General features: G+C 46.3%; 2 protein-coding genes across 2 annotated transcripts; one reads left to right on the forward strand and one right to left on the reverse strand.

Moving 5' to 3' along the window:
• The first annotated feature begins 1,393 nt into the window (after positions 1–1,393).
• Positions 1,394–3,062, forward strand: LOC140221776 (uncharacterized). Its single transcript, XM_072291736.1, has 2 exons — positions 1,394–1,450; positions 1,641–3,062. Exons 1-2 carry the CDS (start codon positions 1,394–1,396, stop codon positions 3,060–3,062), a joined length of 1,479 nt encoding a protein of 492 aa, XP_072147837.1.
• Positions 3,063–8,997: 5,935 nt separating this feature from the next.
• LOC117845934 (probable carboxylesterase 13) lies at positions 8,998–10,525 on the reverse strand. Its single transcript, XM_034727009.2, has one exon. The coding sequence runs from the start codon at positions 10,467–10,469 to the stop codon at positions 9,126–9,128; it is 1,344 nt and encodes a 447-aa protein (XP_034582900.1). The 5' UTR covers positions 10,470–10,525; the 3' UTR covers positions 8,998–9,125.
• Between the last annotated feature and the right edge of the window lie 4,577 nt (positions 10,526–15,102).

The following is a 15,102-nucleotide window of genomic DNA, read 5'->3' on the forward strand; positions in this document are numbered from 1 at the left end:
TCCTGGTTCAGAAAAAAATATTCAAAAACACAAAAAAGAAAAAAAAACAAAGAGACAAAAAAAAATTTACAGAGGAGCACCTGAGACTTGGTACACCCTGAGCAGAGCTGTGAGATCCTGTCCTTTGACTTGCCTCATTGTGGTTTACCCTGCTCGCTTGTTGTTCTACAACTTCTACTAGGTGCACATTTAGGCCAGCAACTATGACGAGTCTTACGAACATTTATTCAGTTTGCATATCTGTTATTACTATCATATGTTCCTTGCTACTTACATAGCCTGCCCAAGCTCCACTTTCTCCTAGTCAAAAAAGCTTCAACCTTGGTGATCTGCCCATGCTCCGCTTGGTGTTCCCTCACCGGCTGGTACCCTCCTTGCAGTGTTGGTAAGAATATTTGCAAGTGCGGGTAAGACGCCTGATGAGTTGTTCCACCTCACATATAGCCACCAGACCCCCCCCTCATACTTGAATAGGGCTTTGTACTTCCTATTTTCTTTGCTAACATTCCAGGAACCGACAAAGACAAAGAAGCTACTAGCCCATCCAACTTCAACGAGTGTGTTTCTCGGGCGGACCTTGATGCTACCACACGGATGATGACGCAAGCGCTTGAGCAGCTCCAGCGATGATGACGCAAGCGCTTGAGCAGCTCCAGCGTTCTATCGCAGCCATTGCTACTCGCCTTGCCCACATGGAGGAAGAGCAGCGACTGCGCTGACCAGCACCACCGTCTGAGGATGAGGGTGATAATGAGGATGACGCCACCCTCACTGGTGAGGATGCTGACCAGCGACAACCTCCACATAGGTGTAGCCCTGGTAACCACCCCGCCCAAGGTAACAATGATCCTTATTCCAAGGTTAAATTCTCAATATCGTCATTTCCTGGTACCTATGATCCAGATGTTTATCTAGATTGGGAGATGTCGGTTGAACAGAAATTTAATGCTCATATGGTGCCTGATATACATCGTGTTAGATTAGCTACTAGTGAATTCACTGGGTTTGCTATTCTTTGGTACTCTGAACTTGTTAAAACTGGCACTGATCCACCAACGTGGGATAGGTTAAAACGAGCAAAGCGTGCTAGATTTGTTCCTCCTTCATATAAACGTGATTTGGGCAAAAGATTACAGTGACTTAATCAAGGTAACAACTCAGTAGAAGAATATTATCAAGAGCTGCAAATTGGTATGTTACGTGCTGAGGTAGAGGAGGACAATGAGGATAAAATGGCTCATTTTTATGATGGTTTGTGCCATGAAATTCAGGATATAATTGATTATAAAGAGTACAATACTATCAATCGCTTGTTCCATCTTGCTATGTTGGCAGAGAAAGAATTGCAGAGACGTCAACGGACGAGCGGACAACCCCGGACGAGCGGGCAGCCATGGCGTTCACCACCATCGGCTTTTACATCCCGACGACCAGCGACTTCATCTACACGGCTAGCAGCACCCCCTCCATCAACTACACCGACTGAGGTGAGCAAAATAGTGAGCATGAAGGCGAACAACAAGCCTTCGTCATCTTCTACCTCTACGGGTCGTTCGGCACCTATTCAGTGCCATCGTTGCAGGGGTTTTGGACATGTCATGAAGGATTGCCTGTGCAAATGAGCTTTCATTGCGACAAAGGACGGCGGATATGTAAGTGCTAGTGATGTTGAGGGTGAATTTGCACTTGCCGCTAACCTTGCAGGCGACGACGATTTTTCCAATGAGGATGGAGCCATTTTAGGAGCAGCGGCTTCGGCGGGCCATGAGAAACTCATTGTGCAGCGTGTCTTGAGCGCTCACATGGCACAGGAGGAGCGGATACAACGCCACAATTTATTTGAGACTCTCTTCGTCGTGCACAAGAGGCCTGTTCGGATCATCATTGACGGTGGTAGCTGCAACAACTTGGTGAGTCAGGACATGGTAGACAAGCTCCAGCTTCCCACACGTGATCACCCTCACCCGCACCATATTCAATGGTTCAACAACAGCGGTAAGGTTAAGGTAAAGCAAACTGCGAGGATTCATTTCTCCCTAGGTGAGTATAGCGATGTTGCTGATTTTGATGTTGTGCCTATGCAAGCATGCTCACTTTTACTTGGTTGTCCTTGGGAGTTTGATACTGATGCTACACACCATGGTAGAAGCAATAAATATACTCTTATGCATAAAGGAAAGAAACTCACTTTGCTCCCCATGACCCCTGCTGAAATTGTGCAATTTGAGATGGAAAAACTTGCTAAATCTACATGTAAAACTGCTAGTACTTCTGAAAATCAGCAAGTAGCTAATTCTATTTTCCCACCTAAAAATGATAAAGTTGCTTCAAATTCTTCTCCTAATGCGATCAAATTGAAAGATGGTGTGATGCTTGCAACTAAATCTGATCTTGCTGAAATTTGTGATGAGGATGCGCCTTGTTATGCTTTGATTTGTCGAGATGTGCTATTTTCCATGGATGATACATCTAGCACTTTGCCTCCTGCGGTCACTAACCTTTTGCAGGAGTTTCGATATATTTTCCCAGCTGAGATACCTCTAGCCCTTCCACCCATTCGAGGCATTGAGCATCAGATTGATTTCATACTTGGAGTGAGCTTGCCGAACCGTGCGGCATATCGGACCAACCCTGAAGAGACTAAGGAAATTCAGCGCCAAGTGCAAGACCACCTTAACCGTGGGTATGTTGAGAGCCTTAGTCCTTGTGCTATTCCTGTTATTTTGGTCCCAAAGAAAGATGGCAGTTTTCGCATGTGTGTAGATTGTAGAGCTATTAACAATATCACCATTCGTTATCGTCACCCTATTCCTAGGCTAGATGATATGCTTGATGAGTTGAGTGGTTCTATAATTTTTTCTAAGGTAGACTTGCGTAGCGGATATCACCAAATCAGAATGAAACTAGGAGATGAATGGAAAACTGCTTTTAAGACTAAGTTTGGCTTGTATGAGTGGTTAGTAATGCCTTTTGGTTTAACTAATGCACCTAATACTTTCATGCGCTTAATGAACAAGGTCTTACGTCCTTTCATTGGAAAAATTTGTGGTGGTATACTTTGACAATATATTGATTTACAACAAGTCTTTACTTGAACATCTTAATCATCTACGTGTTGTTTTCAATGCTTTACGTGATGCACGTTTGTTTGGTAACCTCGACAACTGCGCCTTTTGCACCGAACGAGTTTGTTTCTTGGCTATGTTGTGACTCCACAGGGGATCGAGGTTGATGAAGCTAAGGTGCATGCTATACAGACTTGGCCGACTCCCACATCAGGTCTCAAGTGCGGAGTTTTCATGGACTAGCCATTTCTAGGAGCAATGATGGTACCACCCCCTGCAAAAAATGATTTCCAAAGGTGGGTGATGGTACGGCCCGCCCTTATAAATGGTCCCACGCAAATAAATTCATAACTTTTTTCGTATGATCTCGGACGAAGACAAATTTTATATTAAAATTGTAGAGCTCGACGAGGTATAAAACTTTATAGTTGATAACTTTTTCATTTAAGATCATTTAGTAGTCCAAAATTTAAGATCATTTCAAAGTCTTCAGGGTACCCGCACCTGCAAATACTGTTTCAACTAGCCATATAAATGCACCCACCCTGCAAATGTTGTTTCAACTAGCCAGCCCTGTACCCCTACGAATGCTGTTTAAACCTTTTTTAGTAGCGATGGGCAAAGTTCTCCGCAACATTACGACCTGTGACATCACCACCAACAACGGGCGACGGGATCAGAGGTTAAAGCCTATTAGTGAGCACTTCGGAAATGCACTTAACGGCAGGGGCGGATCTGCACCCCGTGCTGAGGCTGCTGCAGGCTGCAGCACCCCCTTGCCCCAAAAAATTCATCTGTCAACCCTTAATTGGCTAAATTGCACTATATAAAGATAGACCTTATGGATCAAAGCTTCTTTATTTATTACTTGTTCAAGCGAAATATTTAAGTAGCTTGTCATGATTAAGATATTACTCCCTCCGTTCCAAATTATAGGTCGTTTTGACTTTATTAGATTCATAGACTTTGTTATGCACTTAGATATACCCTATGTCTAGATACATAATAATATATATGTATCTAGAAAAGTCAAAACGACCTATAATTTGGAACGGAGGGAGTATTTAGCTCGAACTCTGAAGAAAGCAAGATTTTTAACTTGTCAATATATAGCACCCGCTTTGCTCCGTTCCTGGATCCTCCACTGCTTGACGGGACAGTTTTGCAAGGGAGATAGGCCGAAAAGCTTCAGGGGCATGAGCCGTTTCCTTTTTAGTGGTACGAACAATTTATGCGCTCAAGCTCGGCCCGGCAGGAAAAAAAAATTAAAAAGGAGCAACAACAGCGTGTGACGGGCCGGGCTCCTATTTAACTTCTGGTAGCTAGTTAAGCTAGCGAACTTTGAAGCCCAATAACACCGAGCAAAGCCCAAGTAGAAATTCTATTCCACGCCTGCTGCGAAGACTGAGCTACTACTACGGCAAACGTCAGCACCACTGTTTCCTTGCCGGAAATTTCTAAACGTGCGGATTTTTCAAATTGTATACAACATTATATTTGATTTCAAAATAATGGTGAACTGCATTTATTTGCATTCAACATTTTCAAATACACGATTCAACATTTCATCCAACCTAGTTCAACATTTTCGAAAAACTATTTCAACATTTTTTATATAAAATGTTGAAAGAGTATAATCAAACTTTTTTTTATATAAAATGTTGAAATAGTGTAATCAAACTGTTGAAATAGTGGATTCCAAATGTTGGAATTGCGTGTTCGGGGTGTTGAGTTTTACACAATTTGGAGAAACTGGTGACACATTTTGGAACCAGTGGAACGGGGCTGCCGTGGGGCTGCGGCTCGCGGCAGCGGAGGCAGGGCGCGCAGGCTGAGTGGTCGACGGCGGCGGAGATGAGAGCCGCAGCATGGCGGAGCGTCGGGGCGGCGCACATGGGAGCCACGGCGACGGAACTTTGGGGCGGCGCGCATGCGCACACAGCCGCAGCTGAGCGTCGGTGGGACGGCATGCATGGGAGCGGTGGCGGGCGCGGCACACACGCAACGAACAGAGGCGGCGGCGGCTCAAGCAGATGGGGAGTGGTAGGAGATGGTGGAGAAGATGGGGGCAATAGGGCTCGGAAAGATGCAAAGCATCCGATGGATGAGAATGTGGGCACGAATCTCGAACACCGGAAGGAAACGGGCAACCGGAAGTTACATAGTAGGATCTCCGCGCCGTGACCACATCCGATGCAGCCTTGTAAAAGCCTGAACCAAATCCATCAGGCCCTGGGCTGGAAGCGAGGTGCATTTGTCTGAGGGCCGCTTCGATCTCAGCCCGAAGGAATGGGCCATCCAATAAAGGTCATCAAGACTAAACCCCGCGCAACTCCAAGCTGAGCAAACTCGTGATTACGAGACTCCTCCACTCCTACCACAAGCAGTTGGATTTTATTACTACGGATATGCAAATTATTTTTTTTAAACATTGGCAGGAGCTTGCATTTAAGAGGAATAGAAGTTTTGTTTACCAGTTACATAGCGATTACATAATGAACTAGTACACTCATACATCCAGGGGGAAATGGTAAGCGTGTAGACATTAGAGGTGAATTATGTCTTCTCGTATCCATGGAGTGCCGCACGGCTGACGACGAGTGAGAATATCCTGTTGAACTAAGCCGAACACTTGATCTAGCCGCATTGTTGTGTTTTCGAAGATCCTTCGATTTCTCTCCTTCCAAATATTCCAAGTGACGTACATTAATATTGCTGCTACTGATCTTCGCTGTTTTGCTTGCATCGGCGTAAGAGTTTCACTACAAATTTCTGAATGTCATCCTCATTGCCTAATAGAAATCTGGCACCCTAGCCCATCCAATTGTAGAGCAGCAGCCACACTTCTTTTGCAAAGGGCATTGTAGGCAACACACATTTGTTTCAGGAGCTTGATCACATAGGGAGCATGTTTCTGAACAAGTCCAGTTCCTGCTAATCATTTTATCTGCTGTGAGGATTTTCTTTTGGACAAGCAGCCAAGCAAAAAAATTTATTTCCCTTCAGCGTGGGCTCTCCAAATGTTTTGATGCTGTCCATTTGAGAAAGTTCCTTGGAGCTGCGCCTGAGATGCCGATTTTGCATTGTGTAGTCCATCTGCAGACCAGCGCTATTGGAAGATATCATACGCCAGAGCTCCTCGTCCAACTGTAATTTGTGAGTTCTTGTTGTACTGTTCGTTGCTTCCTCCAAGCCAACTTGTACAAATTCGATGCAATGTCCATGGGGCTCTTCCATCCAACCAGCTGTTGTGCCAGAACTTTGCAATTGCTCAATTACCCACAGTAACAATAGTGCTGATCCTGAATGGTTGCCTGTCTGTATTGTCACAAGGTGTGGAAGACCCCACCCAAGGCCTCTCTGGATCTTTCCATTCATACCATAGCCACCTTAACCTTAGTGCTGTACTGAATAATTGAAGATCCAGAATGCCCAGCCCTCCCAGACTTTTAGGTAGCATACATTTCTTCCAATTCACAAGGCAATATCCCCCATTAGTATTTTCTGCTCCCTTTCAGAGAAAACTCCTTCTTATCTTGTCAATCTTTTTGTTGGCCCATTTTTGCAAGGGGAAAACAGTCAGAAAGTATGTTGGCATGAATGAAAGAACTGATCTCACCAGTGTGGCCCTCCCAGCTATGTCCATCAGTTTCCCTTTCCAAGCAGGTAGTTTTGCTGCAATTCGATCTATGAGAGGTTGTGTCTCAATTCTTCTTAACCTTTTGGAAGTCCTAGATGCGCAAATTAAATTAACACCCCCCCCCCCCCAGTTCCTTGATGGAGTCAAAAAGTGATGACCCAGTTGCAGTCAGTCTCACGTTGCGAAATGGACCCAGATTTCCTCCGTCATTTCTTGGCTGCCACACTTCTAAGGCGGGGAACCAGGGAAGTGGCCGCGTTTTTTCACCACAACATCGCTGGGGTGCTTTCTTGTGTTTCTTAAGTCCAAATGCAATGCTACTTGTGGACTGATTACTGAAGATCCTCTACATCCTTCATGACCTTGCATAAGTAGTAGATTTGACTGAACGCACACAAATCATAATTGATCAAACGTAGACAAGAAATAGGAGATGCTAAAGCTTAGACCGGAGTGTAGAAACTCGAGTAGGGAAAGACTGAGTATTTTTCTTTTTCATGGCAAATTGAAAAATGATTTTCTTTTTATTAGCAGCAAACTAAAAATAACACATTTTGTACAGGACATTGAACATGGATGTCGTGATGTATGGGCCCACCAGCAAGTTTGGACAGTCGAGAAAACAGGGCTGGGCATCAAGACGTATCTAACATGGAGAATATAGTGCAGGATGGTGTAGTGGACATGTAATAGAAGTAACTAGTTGAGGATAAGGAAAGTACTCGTTGTAATAAGAGTAGGACTCTTCTAGTCGTATCCGACTAGTATTCTTGTTATCAATCGACATATAACCCTGCCACCGACTATATAAGACAAGGCAGGGACCCCCTTCAAAGCAATTTAATACAACCAACGCAATACAAACACACAGGACGTAGGGTATTACACAATTCAGTAGCCCAAATCTATCTAAATCGTGTGTCAGTTTTCACCTTCGAGTTCCTGATCTCGGTGAAACCCACTAAAAAATCCACTACCTCGGGATACCCCTCAGTAGGTTACCGGTCTACATACAGACAGTTGGCGCTCCAAATAGGGGAATTCTCCGATGATCCCCTGGCGAACTCGATGGCACAACTTATCATCAAGCCTATCATCACGTTTGAAGAAGGCACGATGTTCATCTTCGGCTCATGGTTCTATGTCGCAGACGGCACCAGCCCCGAAGAAGAAGAAGCTTTCCACCATGAAGCTCCAACAGCAAGACATCAATGATCTCGTCGAGAATTTCAACAAATTTTCAATTTCTAACCTGGTCAGATGTGAGGAAGACAAGTTCGCTCAAGCTCGACTTCTACTCCGACTCTGATCGATCCGCTCGAGCAGGCTCCAGACCCATCAAGCATAACAACAATGTAGTCTTTGGTTTGTAATTAGGGAAGATTAGTCAAGGAAAACTCTAATTGACCAAGATAACTAGTACCGTTCTCACTGAAACTTCCCTGATAGCAACTTTATTATGGTTCAAATCTGATATTGTACTTTTATCATATTATGACTGTGACATTGTTGTTTAATATACGTGTATCACTGTAAACTATGGTTACAAGGAGGCAAGAACTGATGCGGGAGGCGTATAGAGGAATATACCTAGAAGAAGGGTTCGACAAATGGTTAACGAGTTTGACGATACGGATTATTCTAGAAAGACATAGAGATGGACCTAGAACTTGAACAACATTGTAACTACTACTATTCCCTCCGTCCCAAATTGTAGGTCGTTTTGACTTTAGATATAGTGCATGTCTAGATGTATAATAATATCTATGAATCTAAAAAAGTCAAAACGACCTGCACTTTGAAATGGAGTGAGTAGTTGATAGATGGTTGGGTCCTTAAAATTATTCTAATACCTCTATCAGTCATATCAGTAATGGTTTGAACGCGGATTCATATCATGTGTACCTGCCAAGATACCTTAATAATGATCAGCCTGTAATGGTCATGAAGTTTAAATAATGTTATAATAATAAACTAAAGTAAGTACATATATAATAAGAAAATACTCCATCCGTCCCAAATTACTATTCATTTTGAATTTTCTAAATACATATCTTTTGACGTGCACCTAGATATATACTATGTCTAGATACATAGCAAAACTTATGTATCTAGAAAAGTCAAAACGAATAGTAATTTGGGACGGAGGAAGTATATATAATGACCAATCCTTTGGTATCATTTTGCGCTGTTGGAGAAACTCTAATTTTCTTATTTGACGTTCATAAAATTTTAAATGGTTTACTTGCATTGAGACTCTAACATAATCAAAGTTCTAAAATAAAGGAGCTATTAGTACAAATACAATTCTTCCCTTTTATTTATTAATACAATATAAAATAGTATAAGTACATTTACCACATGTTTCAGAGTGCGTGCGTACGCGCATGACATACGGCTCTTTCATGCGCTAGAACGAACTAGAAGTTCTTGATAACATAAGTGCCGGGTAGTGCTGCTGCTGCTGCTGAGGGTCCCTTGTAGGCCTTGTTAGGCCTCGCTGTAAATAGCCCATAGTTTGCCTTGGATGCACCAGCTTTGCCATGTCCTCCAATTCTTGATGTACCACCATATGCCATGCAGGTCGTCGTGCTACCGTAATGTTGTTTCATGTCCATCCCATAGCCAAATAAGTCCCTAAACGGCCTGCTAGGCACGCCTAGTATGACATGCTCGGGTGTCGTCGTCATCGTCGATGCCCTGTTAATCTTCTTACCCTCCTCCGCCCATGCATGCCAATGCAAGCCGCCGTTCATATCCGGCGCCGGCGCCGGCGGCTGGTTGATGAAGCGCACTATGCTCTGCATGAGCCTCCTACTGGTGGCGCGCAGCGGGCTGTAGAGGTGGAAGCCATGGTCCTCGCCCTCCGACTCCACCAGCGTCGCCTCGCCGCCGGCAACCGCGTAGTAGTCACGGATGCGGCCGAACAGGCGGCGCCCGCGCTCGCTCAGGGTGTCCTTCTCGGCGACGGCGACGAGGAAGCGCCGGCACGTCAGCGACGCGATCTCCTCGTCGGGAGGGTTGAGCCGGGGGTCCTCGTTGCCGGCCTGCCCCGCCGTCACGAACGGCCACAGCCTGTCCACCCCGTACGCCGGCAGCACCGCCGCGCCGTCGCCGCAGGCCGCCTCGGAGGGCAGCCGCTCGGCGCCCCACAAGTAGGGCTGCACGATGACGACCCCCTCGATGCCGACGCCGTCGCGGCTGGCCCGGACCGCCGTGTGGTAGACGATGTTCCCGCCGGCGCTGTCGCCGGCGAGGAACGTGCGCCCCGGGTCCGCGTGGTCGGCGAGCCAGGAGTCGGCGTGGGACGCCGCCCACCGGAGAGCGGACCAGGCGTCGTCGTAGGCCGTGGGGATGGGGTGCTCCGGCGCGAGGCGATACTCCACGGACACGACGAGCGCGCCGGCGGCCGCGGCGAGGGAGGTGGCGTAGCGGTGGTACGTCCGGCAGAAGGCGCTCTCCGTGCAGAAGGAGCCGCCGTGGACGTACACGACGAGGGGGAGCCGCCTTCTGCCGCCGCCGGCGGCCATGGCAGCGCGGGAGGGGAGGAACAGGCGCGCCGACACGCCGGTGCCCGGGTCGATGACGACGTCCCTCGTCGCCACCCCGCGGTTGGCTGTCGGGTTCTCGGAAGCAGGCACGAAAGGGCTCCTCAACAGCCGCTCGACGCGGCCGTCCTTGTACCGGAGAAGGAATGGGTGGAGGTCGACGTCGACGTCGACGTCGCCGACAAAATTATTCACACAGTTCTTGTTGGCATGCATGGCGTGGTGAGCTGTAGCTCGTTCTGCTTTTAATTCAGCCTATCTATGTTTGCTGCTCTTTGTTGTGTTGTGGGCTTGTGCGGTAGCTGCTTGTGGGGTTTATATAGCTGGAACATTATTTCATTCCAGTCCGTTAGGTACCATCATATTACAAATTGGATCCATTTTGAAATGGTGTTACAATTTTAGTAGAGAAGAAAAATCTGCACATGCCTCTTGCAGTGTTGGGTATTGATCTTATTAATTTTGACCTCCTTTTAGTAATAGGAAGTCCGGCTCTATTTGGTATGGCTCCAACTTTGGGTGGAGCTGCTCCACTCCAGAACTCCAGGTGGAGCCAGCTCTGGGTGGAATTGGAGCTGTCTGATGGAAGTGTTTGGCTGGATGTCCACAGCTCCAGAAAAGAGGAGTTTGAAGGTGAATTGCCATTCTTGTTCCCAACTCATGGTCCCACCTGTCATCCTCTTATCCCCCTCTTTTCTTCCTCAGGAACGCAGCAGAGCATGACAGAGCAGGGAAGAAAGGGAAAGAGAAGAGGAGAAGTGTCGCGATCTTTCGATCTAGAAGGAGTTGGATGCCCTGAGAACCTTGGTGGAGAAGAAGCACGCGACGCCACCCTCGAAGAAGATGGCGTAGGGAGGGCAGAGTGCAAGCATGAGCGCATGTGCGGCCACATAGGTCGGCGCCGCCCATGGCCCCAGTGCGTCGCGGGCCTCACGGAATGCCGCCACCACGGAGGCCCCATCCTACCTGTACCGCCAGCCCGCGCCCATCGCCGCCATGGCCACGAACGCCGCCGCTCCGCGTGCCCAACCCCTACCTCGTCTCACCGCCATCGCCGCGCGCCCAACCCCTGTGGATGGAAGGCGGAGGGCGTTGGGCGGCAGCCGGCAGCGGGGCTCGACGGGCTGGCGGAGGTTGGGAGGGAGATGCGGCCGGCGGAGGGGCTCGGCGGCCAGCGGCGGGCTTCAGGTGACCGGCGGCGGCAAAGGGGCTCGGCGGCTAGCGGCAGGGCTTGGGCGGTCGGCGACGGGGCTCAGGCAGCCGGCGGTGAGGGTGGACGCAGGGGAACAGGCACACGGGAGGGAGATGTGGCGCGGGGGGGTCTCAGGAGGAATAGAACGAACCTTTTTTTGTTTAACCAGTGGTATTGGTGGGTAATTACCCACCAACTCCACAAGGAGGTTCAAAGAGGTAGTTTTGGAGCTGCAAAAGAGGTGCTCCAAAATTTCACCCCATTTACACTACAGCTCCATGGAGTTTTGGAGCTGGGGTGTTTGGCTGGAATTTTTGCTAGAGTTGTTGGAGTTTAACTCCAGAGCCATGCCAAACAGAGCTTTACTATTGAGTTGTATGCGCTGCCTAACAATCCAATCCAAATCTTAGGCCCTGTTTGGATCAATGGGTTAAATTTTAGTTGGCTAAAACTTAGCTCCTATGATCCAAATCCAAATAGTGGGGCCAAAGGTGGGCTAAACATTAGTCAAACCCCCAACTAAACTTCAGTTCATTAGCCCTCCAAACCTAGCTAATGAGGGCTATTTTGAGACACGAATTGCAAAAGATCAAAAATACCCTCCACTAAAATCTTACCATTTTTCTCCATCACCTCCCAAGTGTGGGGACCTCCCTTTGGGAGTCCCGCTAATCACCTGTATTAGTCCCTAGATTAGTAGGCTAATACAGTTACCATCACAGTTCAGTATTTTAAGCAATAAAAAGCATATAATTTAATAAATGAAAGGTTTTTACCTTAGCACAGCGAAGGGAAACGCAGGTGCCCATCCACTAACAGGATGGTCTACAACACCTGGAGACCTGTATGATGAAAGAAAGGCTGAGCCCACTTATGGTTGGTATTCAGCAAATCCCAACCTTAACTAGTATATTATATGCAATATGGGAGGTGGTCAAGGAATATGGTTGAGAGGAAAAACCTATGCCTAAAACATCTCACATATGCAAAATGGATTTAAAAGGTGAGTTTTTATAAAGACTCTCTAAGATGGTTATTATTATATTAATGAAGGTTGTGGTCCTAGGGGGGAAGCTGCCTCCCCTACCAGTCCCCAGGTTTTAACTATGGAATTCGGTCCACAACCTTCATCCGGAATTCTTATCATACTAATTCCCACCCAAAGACTAATCATGGCGGCTTTAACAAAGTAGCTCATAACTGTGAGCCTCGGCTATCGATAGATTTGCGCAGAGGTGTACATATCCATACGTTCGATTAGCCCATACGTTGATCCTAGGCGGTACTAACCTACGATACCCATGCCCGCCCACGTTCATCTCTAAACAGCATTCCCTAGGTCCATCCACGGATATATTAGGGTCTAAACAAGGGCCACTAACCATCCGCTACGCAGATCCAATCCCTGAAAATGTGCACGAATATATAAAACAGGGCCTCTAGCCCTCAGGGTCTCCGATCCTCTAAACAGTCAACCCGTGCCGATCGGACCTGGAACTCTGTGAAGGTCCTGCTCCAGCATGTCTGTTGCCCACCTTGGCCCCTTGGGATGGATGACTAGATTCAGCTAGCAGGGTTCGAATCAAGGCCTGACATGAACAGGCACTCCCGAAGGCTGTACCTTTTTGGAATGTATGGTTGTGCGTGTCACAAGAAATACTCTCCCGATGAACCGATCCTTACTTGACCAGGGTAAGCGTCAGCGCAGTATGTCCTTCATAGAGGTTGTCCGCAGGCCCAAAATACAACTTAGGGTTTGTATTACTATCATCTTGTTTATTAACTCACACATTCCCAAAGGAAAAACCCTTCCTAAGTTTTTTTTATAAAAATATAAATATTTATGGTGGGGTGTTAGATCCTCTCCATAGAGGATCCAACTAGGTTTTATTCCCCATTTACGGGGTGTGACTCAACTTGCCTAGCATATCTACTATAGAATGGGTTGGTAGGAAAAGTAGTTTTCCTAGAGTGTTTTGGCCTGTGGCATTTCAATAGCAAAAAGGGAAATTCTAGCAAGCGCATATTCTAAAAAAATATTTCTAAAACAATGCAGTCAATATTAGGTTGGTCAAATTATTACTCTCGCACTCAATAGGATAAAACATGAACTAGGTGTCAGGACTTGCCTTCATCCAAAATCCTTAACGTCCTAGGGCGACCAGGGTTCTTGGCTTCACGCTTTTTGGATCTTCATCTTCGAGCAGAGCCTGGCCGTCTACCGGGTGATAAGAGCGCATAAAATAACAATCAATAAAACAATACACCAATAAATTCCTAAGAAATAGAAAGAAAGGTAAAGGATAAGTATTTTGGGAATTACCTTATACTTAAGGGTGAATTCCTGGGTATTCGAAAGATAATTCATTAATTATTTAGAAATGGGTTTCTAAATAATTAATGGGTTGGTTGGTTGGATTTTTTGGAAATTCTAGGGTTTTGGTTGAGTAGCACAATGACTGGGTTTGGACGATAATTTGAGATTTGGGTGGGTAGCACTACGGCTAGGTTGGAAGTGTAGATTTTATTTGGATATCAAATTTTGGAAGGGTAAGATTTTTCGGAAATTTTAGGATTTTGGTCGGGCAGCACGACGCCTAGGTTTGGACGATAATTTAAGAGTGAGGCTTTTGGAGATTAGTCAATTAAATCAAAATATATTTTGAATACATAACAAGCGTTTGATTAGGACACGTACTGCGTATGGAAGATACAGACCTGCGCTACGCCTATGTCCTTGTCCCATCTGTGCGCATGACGCATCTCTCAAAGGAGAAGGCCGGCAGGGCAACGAACTGGTAATTAATGAGTAAATAGATGTGGATCAGGGAGCGGCAGTGAAGTTTACCTGCCGCTGCAGGCCTGCAGTACGCAGGCGGTGTTCCCCATTGCTCTGAATAGCGCCGGCCATCTTAATTCCCTGTAGTGATATCGCTGGACTGATCACCAACAAGCACAGCAGCGTGGTGTAGTCCGGCGTCGGAGATTCGGAGTCCAGCGGCACCCACGGCAGCTTTTAGATCTATTTTGTGTTAATGACGATGGAGAGAGAGGGCCAGGGTTATGGGTCGATCCTTATGTAGCGGTAACTATCAGTTGTAGGATGGGCAGATCGTGGAGTCCGCTGCGGATTTACCGAGAGGCTGTAGAGAACCGTCGGTCACTTCAACAATAGCCGACCGTGATTATGAAAACTTTAGGTCATCAGGTAACTTCAAACTTCCATTCATCAGGGTAACAATAGCCAACGATGTTATAATGCACCGTCGGTGACTATCAAACCATCGGCAAATAGTAATATTCCCAAGAGGTAGTCGGGAAATTCTTGTGACGGTTGGATATCAAATTTGAATGGAAGTTTGAAGTGTAGGTTGGGGATTAAGAGTGAGGCTTTTGGAAGGGTTTGGAGTTTGATGATATGACTAAGATTGAGTAGATGCCTTATAGGGGTTTGAATAGTTTTAATATTTGAATGAAATTCAAATATGGTTTCTAAGGTTTTTGGAAGAGAGATTCATCGAGGAAACATTTCTAAGGAAGATTTAAGAGGGATCTCTAGAGCAATCAAATGCAACACAAATGTGAGTTAGATGCATAGATTTAATTTACGAAATAGGTTTTGAATGTTTCAGGAAAAGAAGTTTAGTTTGTAGTTAG

The sequence above is a fragment of the Setaria viridis genome, chromosome 2 (genome assembly GCF_005286985.2).
Source record: "Setaria viridis chromosome 2, Setaria_viridis_v4.0, whole genome shotgun sequence".
Lineage (NCBI taxonomy): Eukaryota > Viridiplantae > Streptophyta > Magnoliopsida > Poales > Poaceae > Setaria > Setaria viridis.

What these genes read in the sequence shown, in the direction of transcription:
- LOC117845934 (XM_034727009.2), bottom strand. Translation starts at nt 10,469, where the DNA reads ATGCATGCCAACAAGAACTGTGTGAATAATTTTGTCGGCGACGTCGAC.
- LOC140221776 (XM_072291736.1), top strand. Translation starts at nt 1,394, where the DNA reads ATGGCGTTCACCACCATCGGCTTTTACATCCCGACGACCAGCGACTTC. An exon ending in CCAGCGACTTCATCTACACG is followed by an intron (nt 1,451 to 1,640) that starts GCTAGCAGCACC and finishes ATTGCGACAAAG; the next exon opens with GACGGCGGATATGTAAGTGC.